The sequence below is a fragment of the Schistocerca gregaria genome, chromosome 3 (assembly GCF_023897955.1).
Source record: "Schistocerca gregaria isolate iqSchGreg1 chromosome 3, iqSchGreg1.2, whole genome shotgun sequence".
NCBI classification, from domain to species: Eukaryota; Metazoa; Arthropoda; class Insecta; order Orthoptera; family Acrididae; genus Schistocerca; species Schistocerca gregaria.
In genome coordinates, this window is record NC_064922.1 from 449,812,772 (window position 1) to 449,826,611 (window position 13,840).

General features: G+C 43.3%; 1 protein-coding gene across 6 annotated transcripts in view; it reads left to right on the top strand.

Annotated features, from left to right (window-relative positions):
• LOC126356008 (uncharacterized) overlaps positions 1–13,840 on the top strand; it is a 552,676-nt gene that overhangs the window by 505,245 nt on the left and 33,591 nt on the right. For 3 of the 6 annotated variants that reach the window (XM_050006654.1, XM_050006655.1, XM_050006658.1), the window contains one exon: positions 10,257–10,430. In XM_050006654.1, coding sequence (XP_049862611.1) covers positions 10,257–10,430 — 174 coding nt within the window. The remainder of the gene's footprint in view (positions 1–10,256; positions 10,431–13,840) is intronic. The other 3 variants (XM_050006653.1, XM_050006656.1, XM_050006657.1) reach the window with 1 other exon arrangement.

Below are 13,840 nucleotides of genomic sequence, written 5' to 3' on the forward strand. Positions count from 1 at the left end.
AAAATTTCCTTCCTCCAGAAAAAAATTCAGGTCTGAAAGGGTTAAGTGCATATGTTTTCCTCTAAGTGACCTCACATAGTGAAGAGAACGCACAATGATTTTCATAAAACTGAGCTGTTGAAGAAATAATTCCTCGACGACTTCTTGACACTGTCTTTCTCTGTACATATATGTTGCATGATTTTCTCAACGCATGCATTTGCAGTATTATTGTTAGGAAACCTCTTACACGTTTGCGTTATAATGCTTGATTGTGGACGCTAACAGTTACTTGAGTGCTAAATGTAATTATGTGATAATGGTAATAAGAATGTTTGTGTTTGTATGCACATGGTACATTTAAAAATTCAGTAAATGGGCTAGTTTCTAAATGACACACATTGCCTCGAGTGAAACGTCGAACACTCTAACATGAAACGGATTCCTCAGTTGTGGCGAATAGAGCATGGTCAGTGCGAAGCCTCTTGTCCTATAAGGGACGATAATGCTACTTTACGAAACGTGGCCAGTTAGAAGAAAACTATTTTGGAATCGGTTTAAATGCTTTGTCAATGGAAAGAAAACTCTTTTTGATTCTCAAATTTTGAGTCAGTAGTTATAAGTTCAATGGCAAACAACATCTGCAGAGTACAACATACGCTGGCTCTAAAACGGTAACTGTCGCCGAGAAATACAATAGAGGACAAAGAGACTCGCATAGACTGTGCTAATGCATTTACAAATTTTTTGGTAAGCGTAAACTACAGTGTTTATCGATTTGTGGTGCCTAAATTGACTGCAGAGCACAAGACAACACAGAGGGAAACTTTGGAATATTTCTTTCATCCGTATAACTTCGTCTACCTCTATACACAGCACCCCCGATTATGATGTAAGACGGAAGGATGCTGTTGAATGTCCCGCCACCCAAAAGTTTACTGCACTCTTTACAGCCTCTGGTATAAGACATAATGTCATAGTTGTGTGTCAGAGTTCATAAAAATTTAAACATCTTTTGCACCAAAGAAAACATATCGCTGGAAAGTCATTCAGCTGGCCTTTAGACGAAACAATTAACATGCTCACAAAGCAATATTTATTAGTGATAGTATTATTAGAATTTGCAGGATACAATTTCTGTCTTAAATGAAAATCACATTATTACTTCAATCTGTTTTACGTATGCTGTTTCATTTGCACACCCATAAAAATCGCGTGGAATAAATGGACCCAAAGATTGTAGACAAAAAAATCATTATGTCACATATCCGTTGGTGAATTTATTAAAGGATTTGCTCAAATTTTGCGCTGCATCACCAATGAACTGACTGCTGTCAATATGTCTGGAGCAATCACTTCACACGCAGCTATAATTCGCTCTCTCCTGCTCTCCACAGTCGTTGAAACCTTCTTGTAGACCGCTTACTTTACACGACCCTAGAGGAGGAAATCTAAAGATGACAAATCGGTCGATCTTGCTGGATACTCCTGAATAGAACAGCGTCTTCCTTCCCACTGGTTCGGAAATACGGGGGGTCAATTGACCTCTTGTTGCTGAAGAATAGTAGCTGGGACATCCATCGCTCTGGAACCACATCCCTTGACAAGTAAACAAGGGCATATTTTCTAATGAGAAGGGTAAAGTATTTATCAAAAGGTCTGTGTATTTTACCTCGTTCAAGGTAGCTCTGATCACATGCTGTCCGGTTAAGCCACACTACACATTCAGAATCCAATGTCGGTTGAAAGCCTAACGAAGCCATTGTAGTTTCTCCATTGACCAGTAGTGCACGTTTTTCAAATTTACATTCCCCTGACTTGTGATTGTGGCCTTATTTTTCCCTTTTTTGTTAGAGAACCCATTTACAGTATTGCAAATAATGTTCGAAGTCACTGCCATGTTCAGAGGTGAGGAAGAGAACGAAAATATGGAAACACCAAAATCGTAACCATTGTAATTCAGAACCGCTTCCAGTCGTCTCGGAACTGATAAGTAACTGATCCTGAATGGTTATCAAAGGCATCTCACTCCACTCTTCCAGCAAAATAGTAGCAAGTTGAGGTAAAGACGCATAGTAAAAGAAGTAAAGGTGGATAGTGATTAGGTGCCGTTCTCGCCAAAGTGAACCCAAAGGATCAACCATTTTGGGCTCTGGTAGCTGCGGAAGTCAAGAGAGAAGCAACAATTCATACGTGTTCTCACCAAACCAGTCCAGGACAATGCGAGGTGGATGAAGAGGGCCCTGTCGTCTCGGAACTTAGCATCACCGTTGTGGAACAAATATTGTACCGTAAGATGGAAGTGATCAGCCAAAACGGTCCCATAAACCTTGGCAGTAATGAGAGTTCGCAGAATAAACATAGGATCTATGGAATACCACGATATGGGTGCGCAATTCATCACTGACCCCCGCCATGTTACACTCTTGGCAGCAAGCAGTCGGCATCATAGGCTTGGAACCGTGTGTATAGAACGTAAACTAGGCCAGAAACTGGAAACATTGTGAAACATGTTGCATTCGACCAAATGATTTTCTTCCTTTGCTCCACAGTTCATGGCTTCGGCACCACATTTTCCTATTACGGGCATTTCCACCAGTGATGAGTGTTTTTGGAATTGCAGCTCACTGTGCTTATAGAGCTTCCCCACTGTTATTTTGGTGCTTACAGAGTTCGAGAGTACGACATTTAGTTCTTCAATGAGTTTTGCAACTGTCGTAGTCTTATTTTTCGTCACAGTCCTCTACAAAAACCGTCCGACATGATCAACTGACACACATTTTCGCCCACGTCTTACCTTAGCAGATGATGTTTTTCCACTTTCCCTTTAGCGGTATAAATCTTCGTTATCTGCGTCTTGTAGCACCAAACACTTCAACCACTTGGGTTACGGAAGCATCCGCCACACGAGTACCAACAATTTGCCCGCGTTAGAATTCACTCAGCTTCGACATAACGCACTCACAGCTACATATAACTGTGTTTTGACCGCGACTGACCCTTGCAACGTATTAAGGACATTGCACAAGCACCAACCGTGGTCATATACAACAGCGCCACCTGCAGGCGTGGCTGCCATCTGCATTTATGTTGAAGAATGTATTTATCGTGGTGATCCCATATTTTTATCCAACACCTGTAGCTCTCCATGTAGAGAAATGTGGTACAGGCGCTGATAATGTCTACGAAGAATATGTAGAACTGTTTTCTTGTTGGTACCAACCTTACTCATTGTACTTAACGAGAAATGACATGCGAACTTATTCCATCAGCTACAAGAGCGTCTGCTTTTAGAGCATCGTTAGTAAGTCTTCCCTCGTATACATTTTCTTGGGGCAAAACTTCCAGTTTCGCAGAGCTTTTCATAGTATTAACGTATATGGGACGAGTGGGACAGCGTCTACCTGGTGCGGGCTTTCAAAAAAAATAATGGTGGCCCTCAACTACGTACCCTCAGAGTTGAAATATTAAAGGTTTTGGCTAGTTTCGTTGCCTAGGGGCCTGGGATACGTAGTTGTCGCATTACAAGCCAAATACTTCAGAGTCTACAGTATACAAATAAGTATACACATGAGTCGAATAGTCGAAAGTTCCTATCACTCGGCAATTGCCAATTTGGAATGTAACATTGAAATTCATAAATGAAAGATTCCAATTAAATAAAATATGCAGATTCTATTTTAACGACTTTAAATGATGAGTATGATAGGAGAAGTACCTTTAAGAATGCCATTTATTACTGCAAAACACTTACTGGTGTCGATGGTCCAGCAATCAAATAAAATATAAGTTGAATAACATGGAAACAATAGATTACTACTTCACGTAATTATTTCTAAATGCATACTACGTCTTCATTGCAGAAGCCACGGAAATCTCACAAGTGCACATGTCGGCACTACGAAATATTTCTATCTCCCGCGACCATGCGCAAACTGCTCAACACTCTCCAAGTATTTCCTGCGACCGTCCATCGCGCTTTCCCGTCTAGCACTCCCACATCTTGTGCGACCCAATGCTCCTCCCCCACTTAGATACAGTCTCTCCATTGACTTCAGTAGTCGCCTACCGTAGTAACGAGCGCTGTAATTGGCTAGATCGCTCGCGTCATGTCTCCAAGCCAACGCACACTCACAAACATATTGAAACACATACGAAATACTGGATTTACATTTAAATAACTTGAAATTCAATCAATATTCCCACGGCTGGACCATAAACACGGTCTAACACACATTATTAAATACATAAACAGATTAAATAAATATATATCAAAGGAATAGAAACGAAAGTAGGCCAGTACCTAATGTCTTTTTGCTTCTAAAACACAGTAAATATTTGACCAATTTCTTCATGAATAGTATATATCGGATATAAACAAAGACATAGACGAATAAATATATGTATAAGCATGCTGTTACCGTTTTCTCGTGTAACTGTGGAGTACTTATGACCTGACGCGATCAATAGTAATCGGCCACTTTGACCTCCAGTAACTCATGTAATATTCAAGTTACATGCCAATAATTCATACCAATTTAGGTTTACACTAATAGCTTTCTAAAGACATGTCGATCGACAAAATCGGGTGAACCGTTTACATTTAGGAAATTCGTTGCTGGGTGTTACTTCTATAATTTACAGTCAGATACTAAACTTGAAGCTAATAAAGATATTGAAAATCTGATTACACCATCAGAATCGCCGTGCAAATAATGGTAATGTACATGTTTCTTTTTAAGGTATCATGATTCCTCTGGCTATTATTGATTTCTACACGAACTGTGAAATGTCTGCCATCATGGTTTCACAGAGTCCGCCATCTTTGGCACTCCCGGCATACAAATCTCCTTCGTCGACACAAAGCACAGTCCTGGACACAGCGTCAACGTGGAATTCCCAGTCACGCGATCGGCCTGGACCACGCCCTGGGGCTACCCTTCTTGCGCCGGCTAACATTCGGCACCACGCGGTTGCTGACGAGCTCCGGCTTGCCGAGCGGCCCATCCGGCCACGCCAACTCCGAACTTAAGAATATTTTCAGGGCGCCACAACTCGCCCATTACCTCATACTGCGAACCGCTCTGCATGCAGTTCTGCTGCTGTTGGTGCAGTTTGGTGACATTTCCCATACATTAAAAACGTGTCGATTAATTGTTCATTAGTAAATGACGTTTCCCATATATTAAGAGCGTGTCGACTAATTGTTCATTAGTAAATAGCACTGTACTCGTGAAATGGCTTGTACAGTTACTAACGATTCGACTATGTGAATTTTTTACCCCGAACAACACACTGTTAATGAATTGCTTTATTCCTCAAAATAAACCTGATCTAGGCCTACGTAGACTGTATTTCAGTTAATTTCTCCGAAGAGCAGCACACGAATGACGAAATCTCTTGTCTCCACGAAACAGGTTTCTGCCGAGAGTTACGGAAATATCACGTAATATGTTGCCCCGGCGGTGCAAGTTCCCTTGGAGTGTGGCGTATACTTCGGGGTGGCTGATCGTTCAACGGCCGCAACAGCAGTACCACAATCCTTATACTCATTGTATTTTTTATACGTAATTCCTTTCAAATCTTCAAAAGAGTTATATCACTGAACTCATTGACATATGCTATTCTGTCAGCAAAAAGGTATAATTCCATTTTAAAAAATTTCGTTGCTCGAGTTTCAAGAAGACATGACTAAATACCTAGGGGCTTTCAGAAGACGACTGCACGATGACTACAAAAAGAATGACACGCATCAGCGCGTAGAGCATCTCCCTATAAGTTTCGATTCGTAATACGCGCCGTGGATCAGTTGCGCCAGGGCGTGTCGGAATAAGTAGACAAATCGTCTTCTCCGTATTGTCGCATCGAATGAATTCGCGCATGCAGATAGGCCACGCAGCGAACAGATTTCCAAAGCAAGCTGGTATTTCGCCTTCACGAACAATTTGTGTCAACTACCTCAACGAACTGCGTGCACTTATTGACGTTTCCCGCGTCACAAGCTGCGACCAATTAAGTCCTTGTAACGTGAGTTAAGTATTTCGACAGATCCTCTAAATACTGATGTCTGTATCTTATTTGTATGTCTTGGACGTAACATCCATTTTATTTCATGAACCATTAAAATTTGGAAACGAGAACTTCAGCAAATTGCAGTATGCAGAGAGGCTTGTAATTTTTTGTATGTGTAATCCTCTTGACTCCTGTAATAATCTAAATATAACTGTGCTTGTTTTATATGGTTGACACACTTTTTAACAACGTCCTATAGCTCTTAAAAAGAAGAATACAGTGATGTAACTGTTATTAATGTTGGCATCAATAATTTATCCGAAAAATGAGCCAAAACTGAAAAGGCGATCGGAATCGGATACTGCTGTGTAAATACCGCCAAGCGAGACTCTCATTTTAGTCTCCGTTTGCGTATCAAGCCTTTCGTTAATAGCTGTTCTCTTGAACATGAGGTCCGCCCCGATAGCTGAGTGGTCACCATGACGGATTGCCGTTACATTGGCCCGGGTTCGATTCCCGGTTGGGTCGGAAATTTTCTCCGCTCAGGGACTGGGTGTTGTCTTCATGATCGTTTCATCCCCATCTGGCTCGCAGGTCGCCCAATGTGGCGTCGAATGTAACAAGACCTGCACCAAGGCGGCCGAACCTGCCCCGTAAGGGGCCTTCCGGCCAATGACGCCCTGAGCACTATGGGACTCAACTGCTGTGGTCATTGGACGCCAAACGCTCATTTCCATTTTTCTAGAACGTGAGTATGTACACGCATCTGAAATGGTTTCCCTAAGCGCTAGGAGGTAGCGTATACAGCCGTTGCACAAAAAATATGGAAACACCGCTACAAATGCTTGCTTGATCATAAATACAGGTTGCGCTGATTTATTTGATCGCGTACTGATCCTGTGCAACGTCCACAATACGTTGCAACTATCAGTCGAGGTCAGAACAGTGTCCTGTGTAGTTGTATGTGCATTACGTCGGAGTTAAGTGTGTGCCTCCCTAATAAATGTAGCGGAAGTGTTTGGTGTTTCAAGAGACACCGTATCTAAAATTATTAACGCACACAGGGAAATCGGGGAAGCGTCATCCAAGTCACAACGCGGAAGAAATTTTGTGTTGAGTGATCGTGACAGACGGTCACTGAAGAGGATTTTGACGAAAGATAAGGGGACTGCAGCTGCGAAGGAGTTGCAGAACTGAATGTCGCACACGTGTCAGCACCAAAAAGACCCGAAGGGAACTCCATAAGCAGGGCGTGCTGGAATTCCAAAACCTCTCATCAGTGATGCAAATGCCCGTAGCAGAAAAGCATGGTCCCGAAGCCATAAAACCTGTACTGGGGAACAATGCCAGCACGCCATTTGGTCGGAAGAATCTTCTTTCAGGACGTTTCCAACTTCTGGTCGAGTTTACGTCCCAAGAGTGAAACACAGTGGTTCTGTGATGAATTTCGCACCTACATCTTGGTATTCTGTTGGCCTCATGGCCACTCTGCAAGGTCTCTTTTGGCTGATGAGGTTCATCCCATCGTACAACGTTTCTTGTCCAATGCTGATGCTATGTTCCGAGATGACAGCCGCTGTACACACAACTCGCATTGTCCAGGACTGGTTTGTGGAGCACGAGAACTAACTGTCCCATCTACCCTGGCCACCACAGTCTCCAGATCTCATATTATGTATGAGCCTTTGTGGTCTACTTTGGAGAGAAGAGTGCTTGATCGCTGACAACCTCCATCATCATTACCTGAAGTTCAAAGTATTTTGCAGGTTCTATCTTCATTGCGTAAGCCTATCTTCTTGCTACATATAAGGAAAGAGCCTGCCACGAGAGCAGTAGCCAGACTGGCTGGTGTCCAAACAGAGAACAAACAAAATCTGCGCTCGACATCTGGTAAAGAGGAGTCGTCAATAAATCGTGGAAGAAAACTGGTAACGTTAGCTCTACTGCAAACCCAGACATCAGAAAATTAGTTACGGTGATTTGTTTTCATCTGCTGTTTTCTCTGTTTTATGATACCATTTATAGAACTTAATTACTGAATTTTAGGTCCACCTGTTTGTTATACAAAAAATTGTTTTTTTCTAGAAACCCAGACATGTTCCAGCACCTTTGTGATATTGTCAGAGGGTACTCTTTATTCGTAAACATGTTTAAGTAATAATTATTCTGGCAAAATTGGACCTAAAATATTTTTGTCTGTTGTTGTCATTACTTTAATTTTTTCTGCGTTGGTGGGTCATGCACAGCCGTCTGTACATTATTGTACATTGGTAGCTTCTCGTCTGCTATTAAATGATGTTACTGAAAGTTTGGTTTTCAATTTAACAAGTAACTTTGTATTCAAATGTAATTTTGTTTGTGAAAATAACTCGTGGCTATATTTCTCGATTATGTACATTTAGTATCTCATCTGCATTTTCAGCAATTGTTGAAATGCACACACTAGCACAGCACTTCTCTCAGTCGCAAGTAACACTTTTTCACTTTGCAAGAAAACGATGTTTATTTTTGTGCTTTGTGTCCAGGCCGTGTTCATGTTCGCTCGTTCTCATACCTGTCAGTAACATCAGTTAATATCAGATAACAATCTACCACTATACAGGGTGTATTTGATAACCGAGGACATTGTCCTAAACAACATTACATCAGTATTTACTCCATTTGCAAAATAATAATTACAGATTTTGCGAGTAGTATGTAGTCAGGTTGTTTAGTACCTCCAATTACGCATGTCACGAGTAAGCGATTAATATTTATTTTTCCCCTGGGCAGCATATCAGATATAGAAGTGCGGACGCGTGGACGCTAAACGGATAGTCTGTACTGAAAGGCTTAGTCCTGTTCACGGCGCAGCTACGACCGTCCAGAAAGCATCCGGTAGTAAATTATGTGATGTGTTTGCGGGAAGACTGTTAGAAACTAAAAAAAGGGGTACATTTTAATGTACCAATGATCACAATATCCGTACCTATACCCCTAACAACCTGTATAGTAATGTATAATATAACCCAAGGAATTAAAATCCATGGAGAAGAATTAAAAACTTTGAGGTTTGCCGAAGACATTGTAATTCTGTCAGAGACAGCAAAGGACCTGGAAGAGCAGCTGAACAGGATGGACAGTGCTTTGAAAGGAGAATATAAGATGAACATCAACGAAAGCAACGAGGATAATGGAATGTAGTCGAATTAAATCGGGTGATGCTGAGGGAATCAGATTAGGAAATGAGACACTTAAAGTAGTAAATGAGTTTTGCTATTTGGGGAGCAAAATAAATGATGATGGTAGAAGTAGAGAGGATATAAAATGTAGGCTGGCAAATCGCAAGGAAAGCGTTTCTGAAGAAGAGAAATTTGTTAACATCGAGTATAGATTTAAGTGTCACGAAGTCGTTTTTGAAAGTATTTGTATCGAGTGTAGCCATGTATGGAAGTGAAACGTGGACGATAAATAGTTTGGACAAGAAGAGAATAGAAGCTTTCGAAAAGTGGTTCTACAGAAGAATGCTGAAGATTAGATGGGTAGATCACATAACTAATGAGGAGGTATTTAATAGAATTGGGGAGAAGAGGACTTTGTGGCACAACTTGACTAGAAGAAGGGATCGGTTGGTAGGACATGTTCTGAGGCATCAAGGGATCACCAATTTAGTATTGGAGGGAAGCGTGGAGGGTAAAAATCATAGAGGAAGACCAAGAGATGAATACACTAAACAGATTCAGAAGGACGTAGGTTGCGGTAGGTACTGGGAGATGAAGAAGCTTGCACAGGATAGAGTAGCGTGGAGAACTGTATCAAATCAGTCTCTGGACTGAAGACCACAATAACAACAATACAACCCACCAAAGCAGAAAAAACTGAGGTAATAACAACAGACGAAAACTGTTTTTAGGCCTAATTTCGGTATAATATTTTTTAATTACATGTTTACATTTTGCAAAACTGAAAAAGGAGTACTCACTGACAATTACGTAAAAGTACTGAAACATTTTTGGATTATATACTCAACAGTTTTTTGCATAACAGGCAGGTTTGAAATCCAGTAATTTTTCCTACGAACATGTCTGCTGCAAGAGCTCCAGAACCAAATGATGAATAATTTACGGAACTTTTTAGACACTCTATGTCTTTATGCATGCATGTACGTAGTTTACTTTTACTTGGTTTCAGCGACGACTGTGCAGTCGTCCTGTGCCTGCGATAGATAGCAAGTGTGATGTGGGAGGGCGCTGGTGCGGCGTAACAGGTTGCGGTATTGTCCCCAGGAAGGGAGAAGCTCGGCCTGCCGGTAGGTGAGCCGGTACGCCTCGTGCTTGAAGCAGACGGGACGCAGGTGGAGGACGGCGAGTACTTCCGCACGCTACCCAACAACACGGTGCTGCTGCTGCTCCGGCAGGGCGAGCGCTGGTACCCCAGCGGGGTCGACGTCATCCGTGCTGGTGAGGGCGCGCGCTCCGCCGCTAGCTGTCACTGCCACCGCACTCCACCAGAAGAATGGCGCCCTCCACAACTGCGCGACGCGCTCTGCCACCGCAAAGTAATGCACCGCACTGCCCCCAACTCGCCACTTACTGTCCAGCCAGCTACCGAGCCCTAAGCACTGGAGGGCTCCGTTGCTGCGGACCGGGCGTACGAACTGCCAGTGCTAGCTGATAGTGGATTTATCAACCACAAATTTAGGATGCACCGAAACTATCGACAAAATTTCCGAGGTTACACCAGGCATATCTTATGAGTGCGAGGGCGGATCAACGCAATGTTTACACGATCTATTTCAAAGCACTCCGCTCATACTTGGACGCACTTTACTCCCCAGTCCTCGAACACATGACGTAGTCCACTCTTTGTCAGTTCCTTGAGAATCGCCTCACTTTTCTTGGGCACTGCTTCAGAGTTCTCTATCGAATGCCGGGAAGCTTTGCCTTTAAAGATGGTAACAAAAAAAGAATGAAAAAGGTCACTGGGTGCAAGGTCTGGGCTATAAGGCGGATGCAATTCACAACTAACGTTGAACTGAGCCAGAAACTGCATGACTTGATTTGCGACGTTAGCTACGCACTGTCATGATGAAGTCGTCGCAATCCGATTAAGTTCTAAGCGTTAGCCCGATCGGTTGGCCGTGCGGTCTAACGACGGCTTTCCGGGCGTGAAGGAGCGCCTGATCCCCGGCACGAATCCGCCCGGCGGATTTGTGTCGAGGTCCGGTCAACCGGCCATTCTGTGGATGGTTTTTGCGCGGTTTTCCATCTGCCTCGGCGAATGCAGGCTGCTTCCCCTTATTCCGCCTGAGTTACACTATGTCGGCGATTGCTGCGCAAGTAAGTTCTCCACGTACGCGTACACTACCGTTACTCTACCACGCAAACATGGGGGTTACAATCTTCTGGTGTGAGACGTTACCTGGGGGGTGGGGTCCACCGGCGGCCGAACCGCACAATAACCCTGGGTTCAGTGTGGGGCGGCGGAGGGTTGGAGTGGACTGCGTAGTCGTCGTGGGGTTGTGGACCACTGCGGCTGCGGCGGGAACGGAGCCTCTCCGTCGTTTCTAGGCCCCAGGTTAACATAGAATACAATACAAGTTCTAAGCGTTTCCTTATAAAGTTTTCCTCAGATTAGCCAATACTGACGTTTAGTATACTGCTGTAACAGCAGTGTGAAAGGGAACTGCGTACTGATAAATCACTCCATGATAGAAAATATGATCACCAACACTTTCCCTCGATATGGAATAACTCCCGCCTTTTTTGATGTTGGAAAACTCGGCGATTTTCGCACTGTGACCGCTCGTTTTCCTTCAGGGTCACATTGACGCCTGCATGGCTTACCACTGGTGATAATCGATTCCAGAAACGCATCCCCTCCGTCAGCTAAGAGACGCAATACCTCACGGCTTCTCTTCATTCTCACAGGCTTTAGTTCGGGAGTCAACATACGTGACAACCAGCAGGTTGTCATGTGGAGATGATCGTGCTCAATCGCAAAAACACTGTCACTTGAAATTCTCAACCCTTGACTAAGGTAGCATAATGCTATCTATCAATCCTCACGGGCAATCACAGCAGCTGTGTTGATGTTGACTTCACGCACAGCAGAAGTCGAAACACCAGGCACCCACCTTCCTTAATACAGACAAGTTGGCCTTCTTTGAAGTTCTTGAACCACTTAAACACTGTGGCACTATGTAGTGCATCTTTACTGTGCGCTTGCTGCAGCTTTTCGTAAGTTTCAGTGGCTCTAAGGTTCAAACGAACACGGAACTTTATTGCGCCTCTCGCGCCACCTTAATTATTTGGTATGCGAAATGCAAAGAGCGTCTACGAAACAGAGCATTATTACCAACCTACCAATACGAGAGTGCTCCCGCGTATGGATACTATACATAAAAGCCCGCTCTTTTCAACTTTCATTGCACAGATAGGAAACTATTACAGCAGGTACGGCAAAAAACAATGTCAGTCTCTATTGACCTGCTTTCGTATTTTGGTGCATCAGATTCTTGTTCTCCAGCGCTCGTTACAGAGTAACTGTAGTTCTCTTGACTACTTACCCCGTATATCTTTGCATCTGTTGTACTGCACTGAAACTATCTACAAGCAGTGAAAATGTCGACCGTAAAACTGTGTAAAACTATGAAACAGGGGAAAGGAAAATAGTTCGAAATATAACACAGACAGGACGTGCAAACTGACTAAAGAGGACTCACTAGAGCTCAAAGACAAGGGAGTAGATGTCTGCGTAGCTAGAACAGATTTAGACGTCACCTATAGGAAAATTAAAGAGACCTTCGAGAAAAAGAGAAGCAGCTGTATGAATATCAAGACCTCAAATGGCAAGCCATTGCTAAAAAAAGAAGGGAAAGTTGGAAGCAATACATGAAAGGGTTATACAATGGAAAGAAACGGGAAGCCAGTATTAGGGAAAGAGAAGACGAATTAAGAAGACGAGATGCAATATATAAGGGGAGCTCAAAAAGGAACGAGCCGGAGGCATAATTACAATTACAGAAACTAGTACCTGTATGTTAGAAGTATTGACCCTGGTTGTTGAGACACTTGTCCCACTGTGACACAAGGCGGTGAATAGCTGTCTCATAAAATTCCCGGGGCCGCGATGTTAACCAGTTCCGCACGTACAGTTGGACGTCGTCTTCCGAGGTGAATCGTTTACCCCTATGCTGACGTTCTTCTTTGAACAAGATGGTCCGCTTCCGATTCCCCTCCTGCAGTACGGGACAACAGTGAATGCCCTGCGTTAGTCGCAAAGCTTAACTATCATTCGCCAAGCGATCAAATCAATACGAGCTCGCAGTCTCACCCTTGGGATCATTCTGCTCCATGACAATGCAAAGCCTCATACAGTCAAAACAGTCGCGGCACTCCTGCACAAATTCAAATGAGAGGTTCTTGGCCACCCTCCATGCATTCGGGACCTCTCTCCCTATGATTACGCTATTTTTGGTCCCCTTAAAAAGGCTCTGAGGGGCAAACGATTCATCTCGGACGACGACATCCAGATAGCTGTACGTGCGGAAATGGTTAACATCGCAGCCCCGGGAATTTTATGAGACAGCCATTCACCGCCTTGTGTCACAGTGGGACAAGTGTCTCAACAGCCAGGGTCAATACTTCTAATATATAGGTACTGGTTTCTGTAATTATGCCTCTGGTTCGTTTCTTTTTGAACGCCCATTATATGACAGTACGGACGACGTACTCTCAGAATTACTGAGAATCTTGGGAGAGCCAGCCACGATAAAACTGTTTCACGTTGTATGGAAGGTACAGTACATCACACAGGCGAAATATCCTCAGACTTCAAAGCGAACAATTTTATGTTGTGAGCAACCGCA